Raw genomic sequence first — 15160 nt, 5'->3', positions numbered from 1 at the left:
TATACAAATAAACTTGCCTTGCCTTGCCTGTGTGTCATAGAGTATCTAACAGTTGTTGTAAACTCTGGTCATGAATGGCAGTATCTAAGGGTTTGTCAGATATTTGCTTTGTGTGTGTTTTATGAACGGCTGTCATTGTTGATGACAAAATAAAAGCCTGGGCTCAGGGTACCGCCCCTTTAGTCGAGTGTTGCAGTGCGCATGCTCAGTGTAGTAGCCGGTTATGGCGGCGGTGTGTGTTTGTCCATGAGGTGGGGGACGCCTGCTGTACTTGCGGTCTGTGACAGAGCGATACGAGCGAAGCGCTGCCATGGCTGGAGTGTTTGACATTGACTTGGACCAGCCGGAGGACAATGTCTCCGACGATGAGAACGAGGAGGTACTTTAACGGGAGGTGTTGAACGGAGCTGCGAGAGTTTATCACAGCACAAACTCTTCATGCACGGCGGCTAGCCTGTTAGCCTGTTAGCCTGCCAGCCTGCCACAGGCCTGCTCCTGCAGCCGGAGCTCCTCAGGCCTCGTCAGACAGGGTTTGAGCAGAAAGGGGGGCTATAACGCTAGCTCGTCAGCGATCACAACAGAGCTGTCACCTCTTCTGTTTTTATCCCACCGGCAACGATAGCTAGCGTTGAAATTGCATGCGTCGTTAACGCTGTCACGGAGAAAAAAGCCGGAGCTGTCATGTTGGGGGAGTTGTGCAAGCAAAGCCTTACTTGGCCAAAGGTGCTGCAGTGATAAATGTGGCTCGGTGTGCAACAGTTTATTTTGGCAGGACAGTTACAGAGTGGGTCTTGTGTGGAGTTAAAGCTGCTGCCTGTGTTGTGTGTAGCACAACACACCCACGCTGACATTTAACACACAGTCACTTTAAATGATGTGTAAATACTGCTTTATGCACGTGTCAAACCCTGGGTGTCCTGTTACAGCCGAATATGATCACCTGCTTGAATATGAGATACAAAGAGTACAAAGTGCAGTCAAGTTTTAATTGTCCCATATGCTCATACTGTAAGAGTGCACTAGTAGATAAACAACAACATCTGCTAAATATCTTGCACCATGTTCATGTGGCATGGATTGGGCAACTGTTTCCTCACTGCAGCTCTCGGTTGTCACATCACAGCAGCTCCTGTGTGGATGTGAAGTCCAGCACATTTGTGATCAGGAAGTCATGTTTGCTCAACCTATTGTACAGTAGGTTGGATCTGATGTACGCGGGGCTGTAACTCACTTTTATTTTCCATCAAAGATTAATCAGACTATTTTATTTCTCCGTGGTTTGATTAGTTGTTTGGTTTGTTAAATGACAAAATAGCAATAAATAAATAAATAAATAATGTGCTTCCTGGATTCAAGGTGAACAATATTCAGTTTACATTCACATCAATAGAGAAAAGAAGTTGTTGTTGTCGCAGATTATTATTTTTTTTTAGTTTCAGATCTAAATGTAAGCAGTTATAGCTATTATAGTAGTTTTATGATGTCATCTAAAGAACATGTGTTTATTAGATTTAAAATAAGTTTGATTCTGTATTTATTGCAGCCACTATCATGTTTATAGCGCTGTATTTGTGTACAATGTGTTTTACTATCTGTGTAACTAAACGGACGTGAAGTGTTCAAACACAGGAAAGAAAAGGAAATACAGAAGCGTCTATGGAGGTTAAAAGCTCCCCCAGACTTTGTGAATAAAGATGGAAAAAAAATAATAATAATAATTAAATCAAACTATAATTTGTGATGCCATGGGGCTGTAATAGTCGCTCCAGTTCCTGATTCGGCTTATGTTGTATTTTCCTTCCAGGCTCAACTCAATGATATCATGGACCAGTGCAGTGGGTTTGAGTTGTAAGTATTCAATATGTGTCTGTGTTCATGTGTCACTCTGTGATTGAATCAGTGGAAAAACAGACGTAGCACAGCGTTTTTTTAAATGTCGTCTCTGCAGCAACATCGAAGATTGTGAGAAGATTGAGATATCGGAGACCAACGTCAACCAGGGGACAGAGAACATCAGACCAGAGTGCTTTGAGCTGCTGCGGGTCCTGGGGAAAGGCGGTTATGGAAAGGTACTAGTATTACCCAAGAAGCAGACTTCACAAGAAAACATGCACACACTACTGTAAATACACACTGTGGATTGTTTTACAATGTGAAGTACGATTTTTTTTTTAACTCTTCACACATGTTCAAACATATTAATTTTTCCTCCTGTGCAGGTTTTTCAAGTCCGAAAAGTTGTTGGAGCTGCAGCGGGCAAAATATTTGCCATGAAAGTTTTAAAAAAGGTACTTTTTTAGTTTTCCCTCATCGATGCCGTAACACAGCCCTGTTCAAATCACTTCAGTTAGAGTGATGCACGGCTGCTGTATCCTTTAAACATAATTGCATGCTTGTTATTACAAATAAACATTATGGTGCTTCTGTCTGCAAATATTGGCCGTCCTTGAAGCCAGTGGTGGGGTAAGATTTCACTGCTAGTTGGTAGATTGCCACCTGCACTGTGCTGCGCTGCTGCAGCCTTGGCACTTAAAAGTCTCTGCCTCAGATTCAGATGCCCGTTAGATTCCGCTTGATATTCACATTGCTTCTGCTTGATTGGTTAAAATGACCTCGTTGACACGTTAAAAGACCTGCCAGATTACAACCAGTTGTTTCAGCCATTAAGCTTTAGAGTAGCAATTATCTTTCATTGATAAAGGCCTGTAGGCCAGGGCCCGTATTTATGGAGCATCCCGGAGTACGAAATGAGCCCTGACTTGCTCAAAAAGCTGCTGAGTGACATATATGCAGTCCTGCCTTTAGCCTTAGGAGTAAAAACACGTTATCAGCTATCTGAACACATTTTTCATGTTGTTTTTTTTTTCCAAAGAGCTGCAAAACTAACCTAACCTGTTAGGAGTTTCCAGCAGGTAGACAGCGACAAGACAAATATTTAGTATACATTTAAGAAGCTGCACAAATACTGAATGTAGAACATTTAATGTACATTAATTAACTTCTTCATATTCAGATTTTATCCAAGATGATCATTTCATCTCCTAAACTAGACCCACTGTAGAATGAACGTTTAAATGATATTGCAATTTATACTTCATTAAAAATAACAGCCTGATAAACACAAGTCCAGATTATATAAGAGAAAAATTGGCCAATAGCAGAATAGCTTTGCAACAGTGGATGATAGAGGTCGTCCAGTAAAGTGAACGAAAGCCCAGTTTGCGAGGGATAAAAATTCAGAATACAACTCGTAGCGCTCAGTCAGTCTCAACCAAAAGTGAGGTCAAGAAAGACTACTGTTCAAATCAAAGGACTCGTCACAGCCTCAGTCCGTCTGTTGAATGAATCTCCATCTGTTGTTGTAGTTCAAGCACTCAAAGCTTAGACAACATTGTTGCTGACAGGCAGCTCTTTAGCTCTCTGACAGAAGTGGTTAGCAAACATGAAGTGTAAGCTGGAGCAGCAGAGAGGAGAGGAACAGAGGGCACATAAAGCCACAATAGTGCTACTGACTTTATTATTATTATTATTATTATTATTATTATTATTATTATTATTATTATACTAAACTTTATTCATTCAACTAGAATAGCAATAATTAAGGAGAGTCTCTCCTCTATCGCAGTGACACAGTTGCCTAAATTGCTCAGCTCAACCCCCGCCTCCCAGATGTAGCATAGTAGAATACTTCTCTCTATTAGTCACACAGGCGAGCAGCTTGTAAGGCATGTATGGAAACAGTTATTCATTTTTACATCTGCACTGATCAAAACATTCCAAGCATTCACCGCTCTCAGCATCTATATCTGCCTCTCGACTGATGTTGCTATGCTTCTTTGGTGCGGGAACACCAGGCGATGATTGTACGTAACGCCAAGGACACGGCCCATACCAAGGCGGAGAGGAACATCCTGGAGGAAGTAAAGCATCCCTTCATTGTGGATCTCATCTACGCCTTCCAGACAGGAGGAAAGCTGTACCTCATCCTGGAGTACCTAAGTGGTCAGTACAACATAATACACACTATGTAGTAAGATGAATGCATGCACCGTGAATCATGTCTACAGTCTAAACCCGTGTTCACCTCACAGGAGGAGAACTTTTCATGCAGCTGGAGCGGGAGGGCATCTTCATGGAAGACACAGCCTGGTGAGTGCTGTTCACTGTCATACTAAACCGGGACACACAGCACGGTGGGGAAAGAACTTGAAACATCTAGCAACCACTGACGGATGTTCAAATTCACCATCCACTCCACAAAAACAATATTTTGCATGTGAAATCAGCCACGTTTACGATTTGTGAAATCGCACTGGAAAATGTGTTTTTGTCAAAATTGTATCTCATGACACCTCACAAGAAGTTTTAATCAACAATGCACATGGTATATTAAACTTGAGGTAACCATAGCAACAGTACTTGCGCCTCCTGTGTTCTTACCTGGCAAAGCTCACTGGTAAAATGAACCTAACAGTGAGTTAAACTGAATACACACATACTGTATATTCATACCAAATGCATGTTGGTATCAAACTGGTAGATACTTATGTAGAGTGTGTCATTCCTGTTAATATTAATACTTCTTTAGATTCATTAAAAAGTTTTTTTTTACCTAATTATTCACTCACATTACTTCCACAATAACCATCACCATGTATTACTTAAGGAAGCTAGGGAAATACATTTCACTGTGCTTGTATGATGATTATTATATGTTTTAAATTGAATTTAAATTTAAATGTTTCCTCTCTAGCTTCTATCTGGCAGAGATCTCCATGGCGCTGGGCCACCTGCACCAGAAGGGCATCATCTACAGAGACTTAAAGCCTGAGAACATCATGCTCAACAGCCAGGGTGTGTGTGTTTGTATTCACGTGTGCATGTGAAGAAATGAGGTCCGACATTTCCTGCATGATTTAATCAAAGAGAGGTCAAAATATCCGTGCTTGCAACAGTGTGAGGTTACAATAGTAATACAGCACAATTCAACACTGTAGATAAGTAAATGAACACGATGCGTTCATAACAGAATATAGCCTGGTATATACCTATGCTTGTCATGTTGATGTGATTTAATGCAAATAATCTTTTATATCTGCCACAGAGAGCTGTGAGGTTTGTAAATAACTGCGACTTGAATTTGTTGACTTCCTTCCAGGCCACGTGAAGTTGACGGACTTCGGGTTGTGCAAAGAGTCAATTCACGACGGCACAGTCACCCACACTTTCTGCGGTACCATCGAGTACATGTGAGTGCCACTCGTCCTCATACACTGCCTCTCCCCGTCTCTCTCATGCTTACCGTTGAGTAACATTAGTTTCATTAGTAATAAATGTGCACTCAAACTGAAACTTTGTTTCAGGGCCCCAGAGATCTTGATGAGAAGTGGACACAACAGAGCAGTGGACTGGTGGAGTCTGGGCGCTCTGATGTACGACATGCTCACAGGAGCGGTCAGTTAAGAATATATAATATAATATGGATAATATATCATCTAAAATATATAATATTAATCAGAATTCGTAACGTTTGAGTAACTCTGTCCTCTCTTATTTTCCCCGCTGTAGCCACCATTCACCGGCGAAAACCGAAAAAAGACAATTGACAAGATCCTGAAGTGTAAGCTCAGCCTGCCGCCCTACCTCACACAAGAAGCTAGAGACCTCCTGAAACGGGTAAATCCTGTTTGTTTGAAGTTAACACTCTTAGTGTTTATCCAAAATAAGCGAGTTGTTATCCCCTGACATGTGACTGCTGGTTTTACAGCTGCTGAAGAGAAATGCATCGTCCCGGTTGGGAGCGGCAGCAGGAGACGCCACAGAGGTGCAGGTGAGAACGTGCACAGGCTGAACGACCCAGCAGCTCGACTACTGAGCACTAAACAGCAATATACTGATTTCATATCATATGAGGAGAATAACTTGTTCCGCTGCAGAGTTATAGAAACTCTGGTCTGGCTTTCGCTTTATTTCAGGTTTAGCTTGGTTCAAGAAGCAGTTTTAGGAACTCTAATATGCATAGTCCATGTCCCACAAATCCTCTGAAGACTCGTGTACACTGGAAAAAGCTATGGCTGCATGAATAGCAATTTGTTAAAATCTTTCCAGACTGAGAAGAAGTTTTTTTCTGCCGTGTGTCCATACACTAGCTCTCTGTTTGCACTTGATATCCCATAGGCTCATCCCTTCTTTCGACACATCAACTGGGAGGATTTGCTGGCTCGGAAAGTGGAGCCTCCCTTCAAACCTTTCCTGGTGAGTATCAGAGGAGCAGACCACAATGAATGTCCGAATTTGATACTATTTAAATTTGAGAACGTTAAATGTTGAAATCAGATCCCTGTCATTTCACAAATAATCCTGCATGAGCAGCTGAAGATAGAGTTTAATTCTGGTTGTCTGCCCAAGATCAAACCAACTGAATACATCTGAGTAACCAAGTCCAGGTCTTCTCTGGTTTCAGACCTGCGTGTTGTGAGTTGACACAACCACTCGTGTTGCCGCTCCCTCCCCCCTCACTTGCGTTTGTCCTTTTGTCTATCTCTGCAGCAATCAGCCGAAGACGTGAGTCAGTTTGACTCGAAGTTCACCAGTCAGACACCAGTTGACAGCCCGGATGACTCAACCTTGAGTGAGAGTGCCAATCAAGCCTTCCTGGTAACTTCTTAGGCTACATTTCCCCATGTTTCATATAATTAATTAAATTCTCATCTAAAATATGAGAAGAACATTTTGCATTTCATTTTATTGTCTTCTGTTGAGATTGGAAAACTCTTTGCTAGCAATTAAGTTGACGTCTGTTGTCAGACACAACAGGTTTGAGCAAAGAACATGTCATTTGTTGATAGATCCACTTTAGTGTTTCACACTGGTTTTTGCCCCTCAAATGTGACCATGCACCAACCATACCTGTGCTTTGTCTGTGACGTCTTTGTTCTTGTAGGGTTTCACATACGTCGCTCCGTCAGTCCTGGAAAACATCAAAGAAAAGTTCTCATTTGAGCCAAAGATCCGCTCACCTAGACGGATCGTGGGCAGCCCGAGAACTCCTCTCAGGTATGTCACGAATAGAGTTCTTGAAGACAAAACACACATTATAATTCCAGGTTGTTTTATTCTTACAAAGCACTCCTCTCTTCCTCTTCTTTTCAGCCCAGTAAAGTTCTCAGGGGGGGAATGCTGGGCCCGGAGCCCCCTCCTCCCCGGCGGAGGACCAAGCGTCCTTCAGTCACCTCAGGACCAGGCCATGGAGCTGTCCACCCCAGAGCAGATGGACGTCACAACGAGCTCCGAGGCCTCGGCCCCTCTCCCCATCCGTCAGCCTGCCGGTGTCAACTTGGCTCAGATGAAGCAGCAAGCGTATCCTGTCGTGGCCAAGCGGCCTGAGCATCTACGTATGAACCTATGACCCACCGCGCCTCTTTAGGAGAGCTTATTTCTTTGACTCTTTTCTTTCTTTTCTTTTTTTTTTTTTTGTTTATTTTTTAAGAAACAAAGCAAAAACATATGGATGCTAGAGACAATTAAAATCTAAAATTGCACATCCACACACTACATACTGTCACAGCCTGGAGTTGGGAGTTGCGTGGGTCTGGGACTCCAGCACGGCTGAAGTTAAAAGTGCTACAGACAACATCACCGTCTCACCACTTCTCCTCCGACGACACCTCAGGTCTCATGACCTTTTGTCTTCTGACCCTCCCTTTCTGAACTGGACTAGAAGGATTGGAAATCTTTCATGGAGCTACAGCGTTTTGCTGGGAAATCAAAAGTGATAATGTATCACACAGTATGCAAGCGGTTTACTCAGATGCAGTCAGTCTATAGTAACAAGATGACGTCCAAAGTGCTTTGTGTTATTCGAATATGCGGCAGTGAGGAAATTGCTTCCACTTGGAGATTCTTAGACAGTTCCTAGACAAAAAATGCTTCCTGGCTCTGAATGATATCATATTAATTGGGTTTATTATTTAAAATAAAGATCAAAGATATCATTGTGAGTGGTGGACAAGCAGGGGTTCTGGTATTGATGAATATAGCTTTATGTCTTACGATGTTTAACAGAATGGATGCAGTAATTGTGCTATACATCAGCGATGAATCAGAGAGCCTAAATTAAACAAACAAAAAAAAGACGTTGAGTTTTTACATTCTTTTCATTGGTGTTGTGGATGACTTGTGGAATGGCTTATTTGATGTGGGATCCATACTTCAATTATCTGCTCTTCAGGCGTGCTACACTATAGGATGTATCACTGGATTAGCTGACGCTTCACCAGACATAAATCAGCTTGATCACCATCACCACCCGAAACATTTAAAATGATCTCGGTGCTGCTTTGTGTGACCTCTGGCCTCCTGAGAGACTGTGGGGCCTCGGCGGTGACCCCTGGAGTGAGTTCATTATTAAAGACTGTGGCACCAGTTGATCTGGACACTGTCTGCAGTTGTGGGGGGGGGGGGGGGGTTGATGCTCCAAACAACATTTACAGCCTCTTGCATCAGCATTCACTTGTTTAGGAGGGAAATTTTAGAAATCCTGAAAAGCAAGGAAAATTATAATAAAATGTAAAAAAATGCAGAGTGCATCGTGTCTTTTGTGAATCGGCTGTGTTCAAAGTTTCAGGAAAAACAACTGGAGACCTTCGGGTGTGCATTTTTTTATTTATATATAAGATTTGTTTTAAATCTCATCAACATCTTATGAATGTCAAAGATCATGATGTTCACCCTCATCAGAACATTACAGAGCACTGCTGCGAGCATATTCATGTCTCACTGTACCATTACCCTGTGTCATTCTTCTCTTTTGTATGATTGGGGATTTGGACTCATTTTAAACAAAAGTTGTGCAGTAAATTAAAAAAAAAATCACTTTTTTTTTCAAAATTAAAAAATGGTTTCAATTAAAGGGTGATGAGGTAACATTGTGAGATGCTGAAATAACAGAAGTTCACCATCACCTGAAAGCCAGTTTAGCAGACGACAGTAACAGATTTAAAACCAAAAATATGAAAAATGAATTCACAAGCTGCTGAAATGAACACAGTCTATCTAATAATGTCAAAGAAAATCAAAACAACAAACGTAACCTTGTTAATGGTAAATAGGCTCTCGTGAAAAAATGACCATCACAGCAATGTATGAAGTTAACGAAACTGACAGAGTGTATAAGTGTGTGTAAGTTCAGAGGAATCAATATAGTAATCCAAAACTGACTTTTAAAATCACAAGCAACGCTGAAATGACTCATCTTGTCCCATCCCTACATAAACCCTGATCGTGTGCTTCAAACATTTACATTTGACAGAGTAGTTGGATTTTCAGTGCTGGCTTTAGAGAAAATACTGTAACATTCAGTTCCACGTACAATATGTAAAACATAAGCAGGACATTTGCTTGTCAAGTTTCTCACCGAGGCTGCTGGTCTGGGATCTGAATTGTTTTCGGGGGAATAATCAATGCATGTTTTCAGGCTGGTGTTAATGTCCCACTTAGATGGGATGTACACTGCAAAACCTGTCTAAATTAGGACTCCTGTAATAACCTCTTGCATTGATAGTCAGTATACAGTATAATGGCCTTTCACATACAATGTGTCTCAATAATAATGCATCTATAAAACTGGAAAATGCTGCGACATATATAAGGGCCTGGTTGAAAATATAAAAGAAAAGACAATAGTTTCTTCTTGCAACTTAAAAATAGCAAAACTCATGTATCAGCAAGGCCCTGTTGATAACCAAGAGGAAAGCTGCACTGTCTAATATTGCTATTAAAAATCTGAATTGGTCCTGTAATGATCAGATTTGAGGAAAGTTTGGGGAAATTAAAGCTTGCTCCAACAGAAAAGCATTTAATATTTTAGACATCTCAGTTCAGTTAATGATTGATGATATTGGTTATATATGGATATACTGTATATATGCATAAACGACTGTGCAAATTAAAATCTTCATCGGGAATGTAAACCGAGTGAAAAGCAAAGCAAGTCATGTTTTGTTTAACTTACCCAAACGACAGTATGTTCCCGAAAACAGTGTCACACAATGAGCGTTCATCAATTTAACTTCATCTTCAAGTTACTGTAATGTTTCCCACCTTCATTATTTAACTACAGCTCATACAAGGTTGGCTTTGAATTGTTTTACAGACTTTGAAAAAATTAAAAATAAACAAGGCACAAATTACTAAGAAAAACAAATCATTTAAAAAAAAAGAACATTGGTTCAGATCTTAGTCAAACAGCAATGAAAGATCTTGCTGAGTTTAACTCACTTGGATTAACAGAAGTTGAGTTAAACAGCAATAGGAAAGTAGAAAGTCGTCCACACAAGTGCATACAGTCAGTTTGGAGGAGTGCATTTGTGTGCTTTGCCTCTCTTTTCCCTTAAGTATCCTTTTAATAGACATTAAATGGTGACTGGCCCAAAGGAAGGTCAACAAGTCGCAAGAGTTTACTAAAGCTCAAAGTTATTTGCTGAAGTACGACAAAAAATGAGCAGCTTATCCTGAAACTCAACAATCTGAACATCCAAGCAGGTTAAAACAAACCACTGAACATACTCTTTGACCAAGCTATGGTTTGGTTTGGCTGATTCAAGCAGCAGAATATGGTTTCAGAACTAAAAACAAAGTAAAAAAAAAACAATTTAGATTTTTCTACAAAAACTTAGGAAGTCTGGCCGGTTGTTACAGTTAGCACGACAAACAATGAGAAGATTTTTTACCTTCGGATTTATGTACTTCAAGGTGACAGAGGTGACAAAGTGTGAGAATGAATGTTTTCTGAACGTAGCAGCTAGAGCAGGACTAAACCGAACGGATGAGGGTGGAGGTACAACATGTCCATAGTTCAGTCTCAGTTGGAGCAGAGTATGCAGAGGTGCCGGGAAAAGAAAGAAGTCTGTGGTACTGATGATGAGAATCATCACTGATTAGCTCTGCATGATGCTCTCCATGCAGAAGGGCTCTCTTCCTGCAGCCGCCTCATTTTCTTCCCCAACCACACCCACCAAGCTAAACCAATTACAACACACACCACAGACTCCACGTAGTAACCGTCCAGTGTTGTCACACAAGCCCCGCCCTCCTTAACGCACAGCTGGAGATGAGAAACAAAAGAATTGTCATTTATCAAGAGGTAATTACATACACAGCTCTGCATATTTACCCCTCACTGCTTACTTACCCCTGCCTCCTCTGGAGAGCCACAGCTCTGCCCGACTGCCCCCTGACACTCCTTAGAGGTGAGCGGATCCACCATCCACAGGGCCACCGTGGATGGCCAGTTTCCACCGAGGTTAGTGACTGTGTTCAGCAGGGTCATGTAGGTGCCGCCGATGAGGGGGTCGCTCACTTTGGCATGGAAGGCCATGCAGGCCACGTACATGCTGTACAACGCCACCTGGTGAAGCAACACGGGAAACATTTGTTAAAGATGATCAGCTCTCAATCCTAACATGGCATTTAAAGACTTCAATTTGATCTCATCAGTTTTAGTTTTTTTAATTCATTTATATTTCTTCATGACGTGATGGCAAAAAAAAAAATCCAAGATCCAGAAAAAGAATATAACTGACCATCAACCTCTATTAAAATGGATTAATAATGAATGTTTCTGCCTCTGATATTTCCTGATTTTGTTCTGATGCACAGTGACATCTGGAGGCAGACACAGGAAATGTTGGAAATGAGGAGAAAAGGCAATTTATATTAACGCTTGTTGCCCTTTATGTACCAGTTAATTATACTTTAAAACACACTAATGTATTCGTATGGTTTTTTGAGAGGCTGTGATTTGAGCTAAATGCTTAGCAATGCTAACAAGCTCATGTTAAACAGGTATAAACAGGTTTATACCATCTTAGTTGAGCATTTGCAAAGTAGCACTAAACTTAAAGTAGAACTAAGGCTGATGAGAATGTCTTTAGTTTGCTGATATTTGGTCATAAGTATTAGACAAATGGTCTAATGATAAGATAGATAAAGGAAGAAAAGCAAGGGGGTCAGCAAAGTCATCAGGATTTATCCTCTGGGGATCATGAATGTAAAATATTTCATTTGGATAGTTGTTAATACATTTCAGTCTGGAATAAAGTGGTGCACTGAGTGACACTGCCATTCCTAGAGCCATGCTGCTAGTGTGAATATAAATGACAAATTGCAACCTATTGCTTGTGCTCAGTCATAGTCGTTTTAGCTCATTTCAGACTGTTGCCCATCCTATGAGCAGACGTGCACATGCTGTATGTAATGTACAGAGGGTCAGTAGCTCAAAAATAGTCTGGTGCTGTCTGTCTGTCACTGTCACCCTATGATAAGGGCTGGGCTCGATGCAAAAAACATATTCTACAGTAACAGAAATACCAAACCTGATGCAGTGCGTAGCTTAGCAGCACTATGGCATAGTAGTAAACAGGAAACCCTTCTTCTTGTCTCACACTGGGGGTCCACCACACCAGCAGAGCGTACTCCAGGCCGATGAGCAACCTGTCACCACAACAACAAGCTTTTAGTTTACAGGGCGTGGGTATGGGTGTGTGTGCTTCTGTGTATGTGTGTGTGTGCGTGTCTAACAACCTAAAAGGGAAGGCCTTGTAGAAGACATCCAGAGGTCTGGGCCCTGCTGTGTATTTACTGATGATCACAGGTAGTAAGATCTGCAGAGGCACCATTGGCACTGCCAGCAATGCCAGCTGCTCCTTGGGGACTCCAGCCTCCACCAGTTTCAGACCTGTCACTGCATCCGCTGCAGAGAAGCCTACCTGAAACACACAGAGAGCTGTTTAATTCACAAATAACATTCATGTTAAGCAGCAGTCCAGTTATATATTTCAAAAGATAAACCAAATATTTATGGAGAAATGGTCAAGTACTTTAGCAGTGAGAAGCAGGACACAAAAGGTGAAGACTGTGGGCATCTTGATGATGGAAAACAGCAGCTTATAGGTTTCCATGACGCCCTGCGTCTCCTCATGGACTCTCCTCTTTCCTTTGCCGTGCTCATTTTCGCTTTTTATGATGGCTACCAACGTCGTGGAAACCAAGAACACCATTCCCCAAAAGAATAAGAAGTCTGCAACAGAAGAAGATTAAAAAAACATCAGAAAATACTCTATTCAACCCAATTTACCATTATGCTGTAAAGTAATGCCCTGTCTGTTAGCTCAGGGACTGGTAATACCTGACAAGGTGACTATGCCTGTGTCTTTGGGCTCTATTCTGAGGTACTTGTTGCAGAAGTCTGCAGACTCCAGAGCCAGAAAGAGCACATTCCCCAGGAAGTAACCAGCAGTCTGGCCCACAGAGTTGCACGTAGAAGCATAGCCCACATTCTCTCGGGATAACATAGTCAGGGCCCAACCATCCACGGCTATGTCCTAAGGGGCAGGGAAGATAGCGCCATTAAAAAGTGTAAGAAAAACAATGTACCTGTATTTACCTTCCTGAGCAAGTGTTTATGTTGCAGCATTTATGGTCGCCTACCTGTGTGGCTGCCAAGAAGGCAAGCATAAAGAAGACGGCAGTTAGTGTTACAACTTTCGGTCCTCCCTCGCTCTGCAGCAGTGAATTGACCGTCATAGAAAGGTACAGCATGAAGAGGCCCAGCAGGTACTGTGTGGGCACCAACCATGACTTTCTGCAGGATCAGGTGGGAGGAAGCGTAGAAATTATCAGGAGGAAAAAAAAGACACACAGGGTAGCAACATTAATCCACACCATGCAGACGTTTTCTTCTTACCTTCTACCAAACCTGCTGAAGTAGAGAGCATCTACCAGTGGTGCCCAAAGAAGCTTGAGACTAAACGGCCAGAAGACAAAGCTGAAGAAGGCTTGGTCTTTGTAGCTGACACTCTTACTTTGTAAGATTAGAGGAATGCTTCCAGCAAGTCCCAGAGGAATCCCTTGCAGAACATAGAGGAACAGAAGAAGCAACACATTCCCCAACTCTCCACGGATCCCAGGCCGGACTCTGTGCCTCCGGTCCTCAGTGTCCGACCCTCTGATGAGACCCTCTTCTTCCTCTTCCACTTCTGGGTCAGAGGTGTGCTCTCCCATGTCCCTCGCGTTTTCGTTTGTGACAGTGGTCCCCACCAGCCTCCTCTGCCGCCCGTTCTTGTGCGTGATCAAATCTGAGTGCTCCATGGTGGAGCAATGGGCATCAAAACTGCTGTGCCCTCAGCAAATCTGCAGAGACAGATGACAGAGGACTAGTGAAACAAATATTTTCATTTGAATCCCAGAGAGATAGTTGATTTTTTTTTTAAAGCATAGCCAGAAAGTCAACTACTGAGAAAGTTACAGACAGACAGACTGCTCATAGCAAGATCAGGACCCAACACGAAATGAATCAAAGTGAGTACGACGTCTGTGCCATTGTGTGAAATAAGTCATAAACTTATGCAATGTGTCCACACTCACTGCTTAGTCGCCACGAGTCTCAGAAATCAATAAAGTCTAATCATGGATCAGATAAATCAATGAATAACTGTATTAACTTCAGTCACCAGCTGTCACGATAGCCTGAATGCAAAGAACAGACACTGAAATTAATAAAGACGATCAAATGACATGATAATACACTTCCAGCAGGTTGATACAGAGACATAAAAAAACAGACACGAGGTGGGAAACGGTGAAATCACACATGCAGCAGATGAGTTAATGAATACCTGGCAACGATGACAGCATGCCAAAGAAAACAACAGATCACAAACAGCGGGATTACAGAGACAATCAATCGGAGGATCACATGTATTCTACGTCTGTCCAATTACAGATCGGCAGCGTGTGAATCGGGGTCAATAAAGACACGTCAAGATTAAAACTACCGTTGAAAGAAATTACATCGATGAACATCAACACAAGACCAGGAAACACGGCGCGTGCGGCGTCCAAATGTGTCCGGCGCCTACAGCTGACGTGTCAAGTGCGGCGTCCAAATGTGTCCGGCGCCTACAGCTGACGTGTCAAAACACGAACACCGGGGTTCCGCTTCTGTGCAAATGTGCTACCTGGGGAAACAACTACAAGCATTTAATAATAATAATAATAATAATAATAATAACTGTTACACGGACATTTTACAATCTAGATAAAACTCAACTAGAAATCTAAAAAAACCGTGATGCTAAGGAAATAATTAAAATAGGTGCAC

The 15160-nt window shown here is 42.0% G+C and overlaps 2 protein-coding genes across 5 annotated transcripts; one reads left to right on the top strand and one right to left on the bottom strand.

The window, feature by feature from the left end:
- The first annotated feature begins 170 nt into the window (after positions 1 to 170).
- On the top strand, positions 171 to 8127 carry rps6kb1b (ribosomal protein S6 kinase b, polypeptide 1b). The gene is made up of 15 exons (XM_027280258.1): positions 171 to 379; positions 1805 to 1848; positions 1949 to 2069; positions 2220 to 2288; positions 3855 to 4002; positions 4092 to 4149; positions 4754 to 4854; positions 5159 to 5249; positions 5364 to 5454; positions 5569 to 5676; positions 5768 to 5830; positions 6178 to 6255; positions 6550 to 6657; positions 6944 to 7056; positions 7153 to 8127. Exons 1-15 carry the CDS (start codon positions 311 to 313, stop codon positions 7406 to 7408), a joined length of 1518 nt encoding a protein of 505 aa, XP_027136059.1. The 5' UTR covers positions 171 to 310; the 3' UTR covers positions 7409 to 8127.
- Positions 8128 to 8647: 520 nt separating this feature from the next.
- On the bottom strand, positions 8648 to 14914 carry slc33a1 (solute carrier family 33 member 1). 4 transcript variants are annotated; one of them, XM_019278979.2, is made up of 10 exons: positions 14676 to 14913; positions 14425 to 14526; positions 13745 to 14190; positions 13489 to 13642; positions 13187 to 13382; positions 12879 to 13078; positions 12583 to 12767; positions 12375 to 12492; positions 11192 to 11407; positions 8648 to 11104 (listed from the first exon to the last, which is right to left on the bottom strand). In XM_019278979.2, exons 3-10 carry the CDS (start codon positions 14146 to 14148, stop codon positions 10931 to 10933), a joined length of 1647 nt encoding a protein of 548 aa, XP_019134524.2. In that variant the 5' UTR covers positions 14149 to 14190; positions 14425 to 14526; positions 14676 to 14913; the 3' UTR covers positions 8648 to 10930. The 4 variants fall into 4 exon arrangements, with proteins under 4 accessions (XP_019134524.2, XP_010735645.3, XP_010735646.3 ...); XM_010737343.3 differs by lacking the exon at positions 14425 to 14526 and having other exon boundaries at positions 14835 to 14914; XM_010737344.3 differs by lacking the exon at positions 14425 to 14526.
- Positions 14915 to 15160: the final 246 nt, after the last annotated feature.

Source organism: Larimichthys crocea, chromosome VII (genome assembly GCF_000972845.2).
Source record: "Larimichthys crocea isolate SSNF chromosome VII, L_crocea_2.0, whole genome shotgun sequence".
Lineage (NCBI taxonomy): Eukaryota > Metazoa > Chordata > Actinopteri > Sciaenidae > Larimichthys > Larimichthys crocea.
Note: the sequence above shows the minus strand (reverse complement) of the source record. Positions and strands in the feature narration are given on the sequence as shown.

Bases quoted from the DNA above. Each gene is read 5' to 3' on its own strand.
- rps6kb1b (XM_027280258.1), top strand. From the start codon at position 311: ATGGCTGGAGTGTTTGACATTGACTTGGACCAGCCGGAGGACAATGTC. The intron at 2,070-2,219 runs GTACTAGTATTA...CCTCCTGTGCAG, and splicing joins GGAAAGGCGGTTATGGAAAG to GTTTTTCAAGTCCGAAAAGT. The intron at 4,150-4,753 runs GTGAGTGCTGTT...TTTCCTCTCTAG, and splicing joins TTCATGGAAGACACAGCCTG to CTTCTATCTGGCAGAGATCT.
- slc33a1 (XM_010737343.3), bottom strand. From the start codon at position 14,148: ATGGAGCACTCAGATTTGATCACGCACAAGAACGGGCGGCAGAGGAGG. The intron at 13,383-13,488 runs GTAGGCGACCAT...CCTGCCCCTTAG, and splicing joins CCTTCTTGGCAGCCACACAG to GACATAGCCGTGGATGGTTG. The intron at 12,768-12,878 runs GTACTTGACCAT...TGTGTGTTTCAG, and splicing joins TCCTGCTTCTCACTGCTAAA to GTAGGCTTCTCTGCAGCGGA.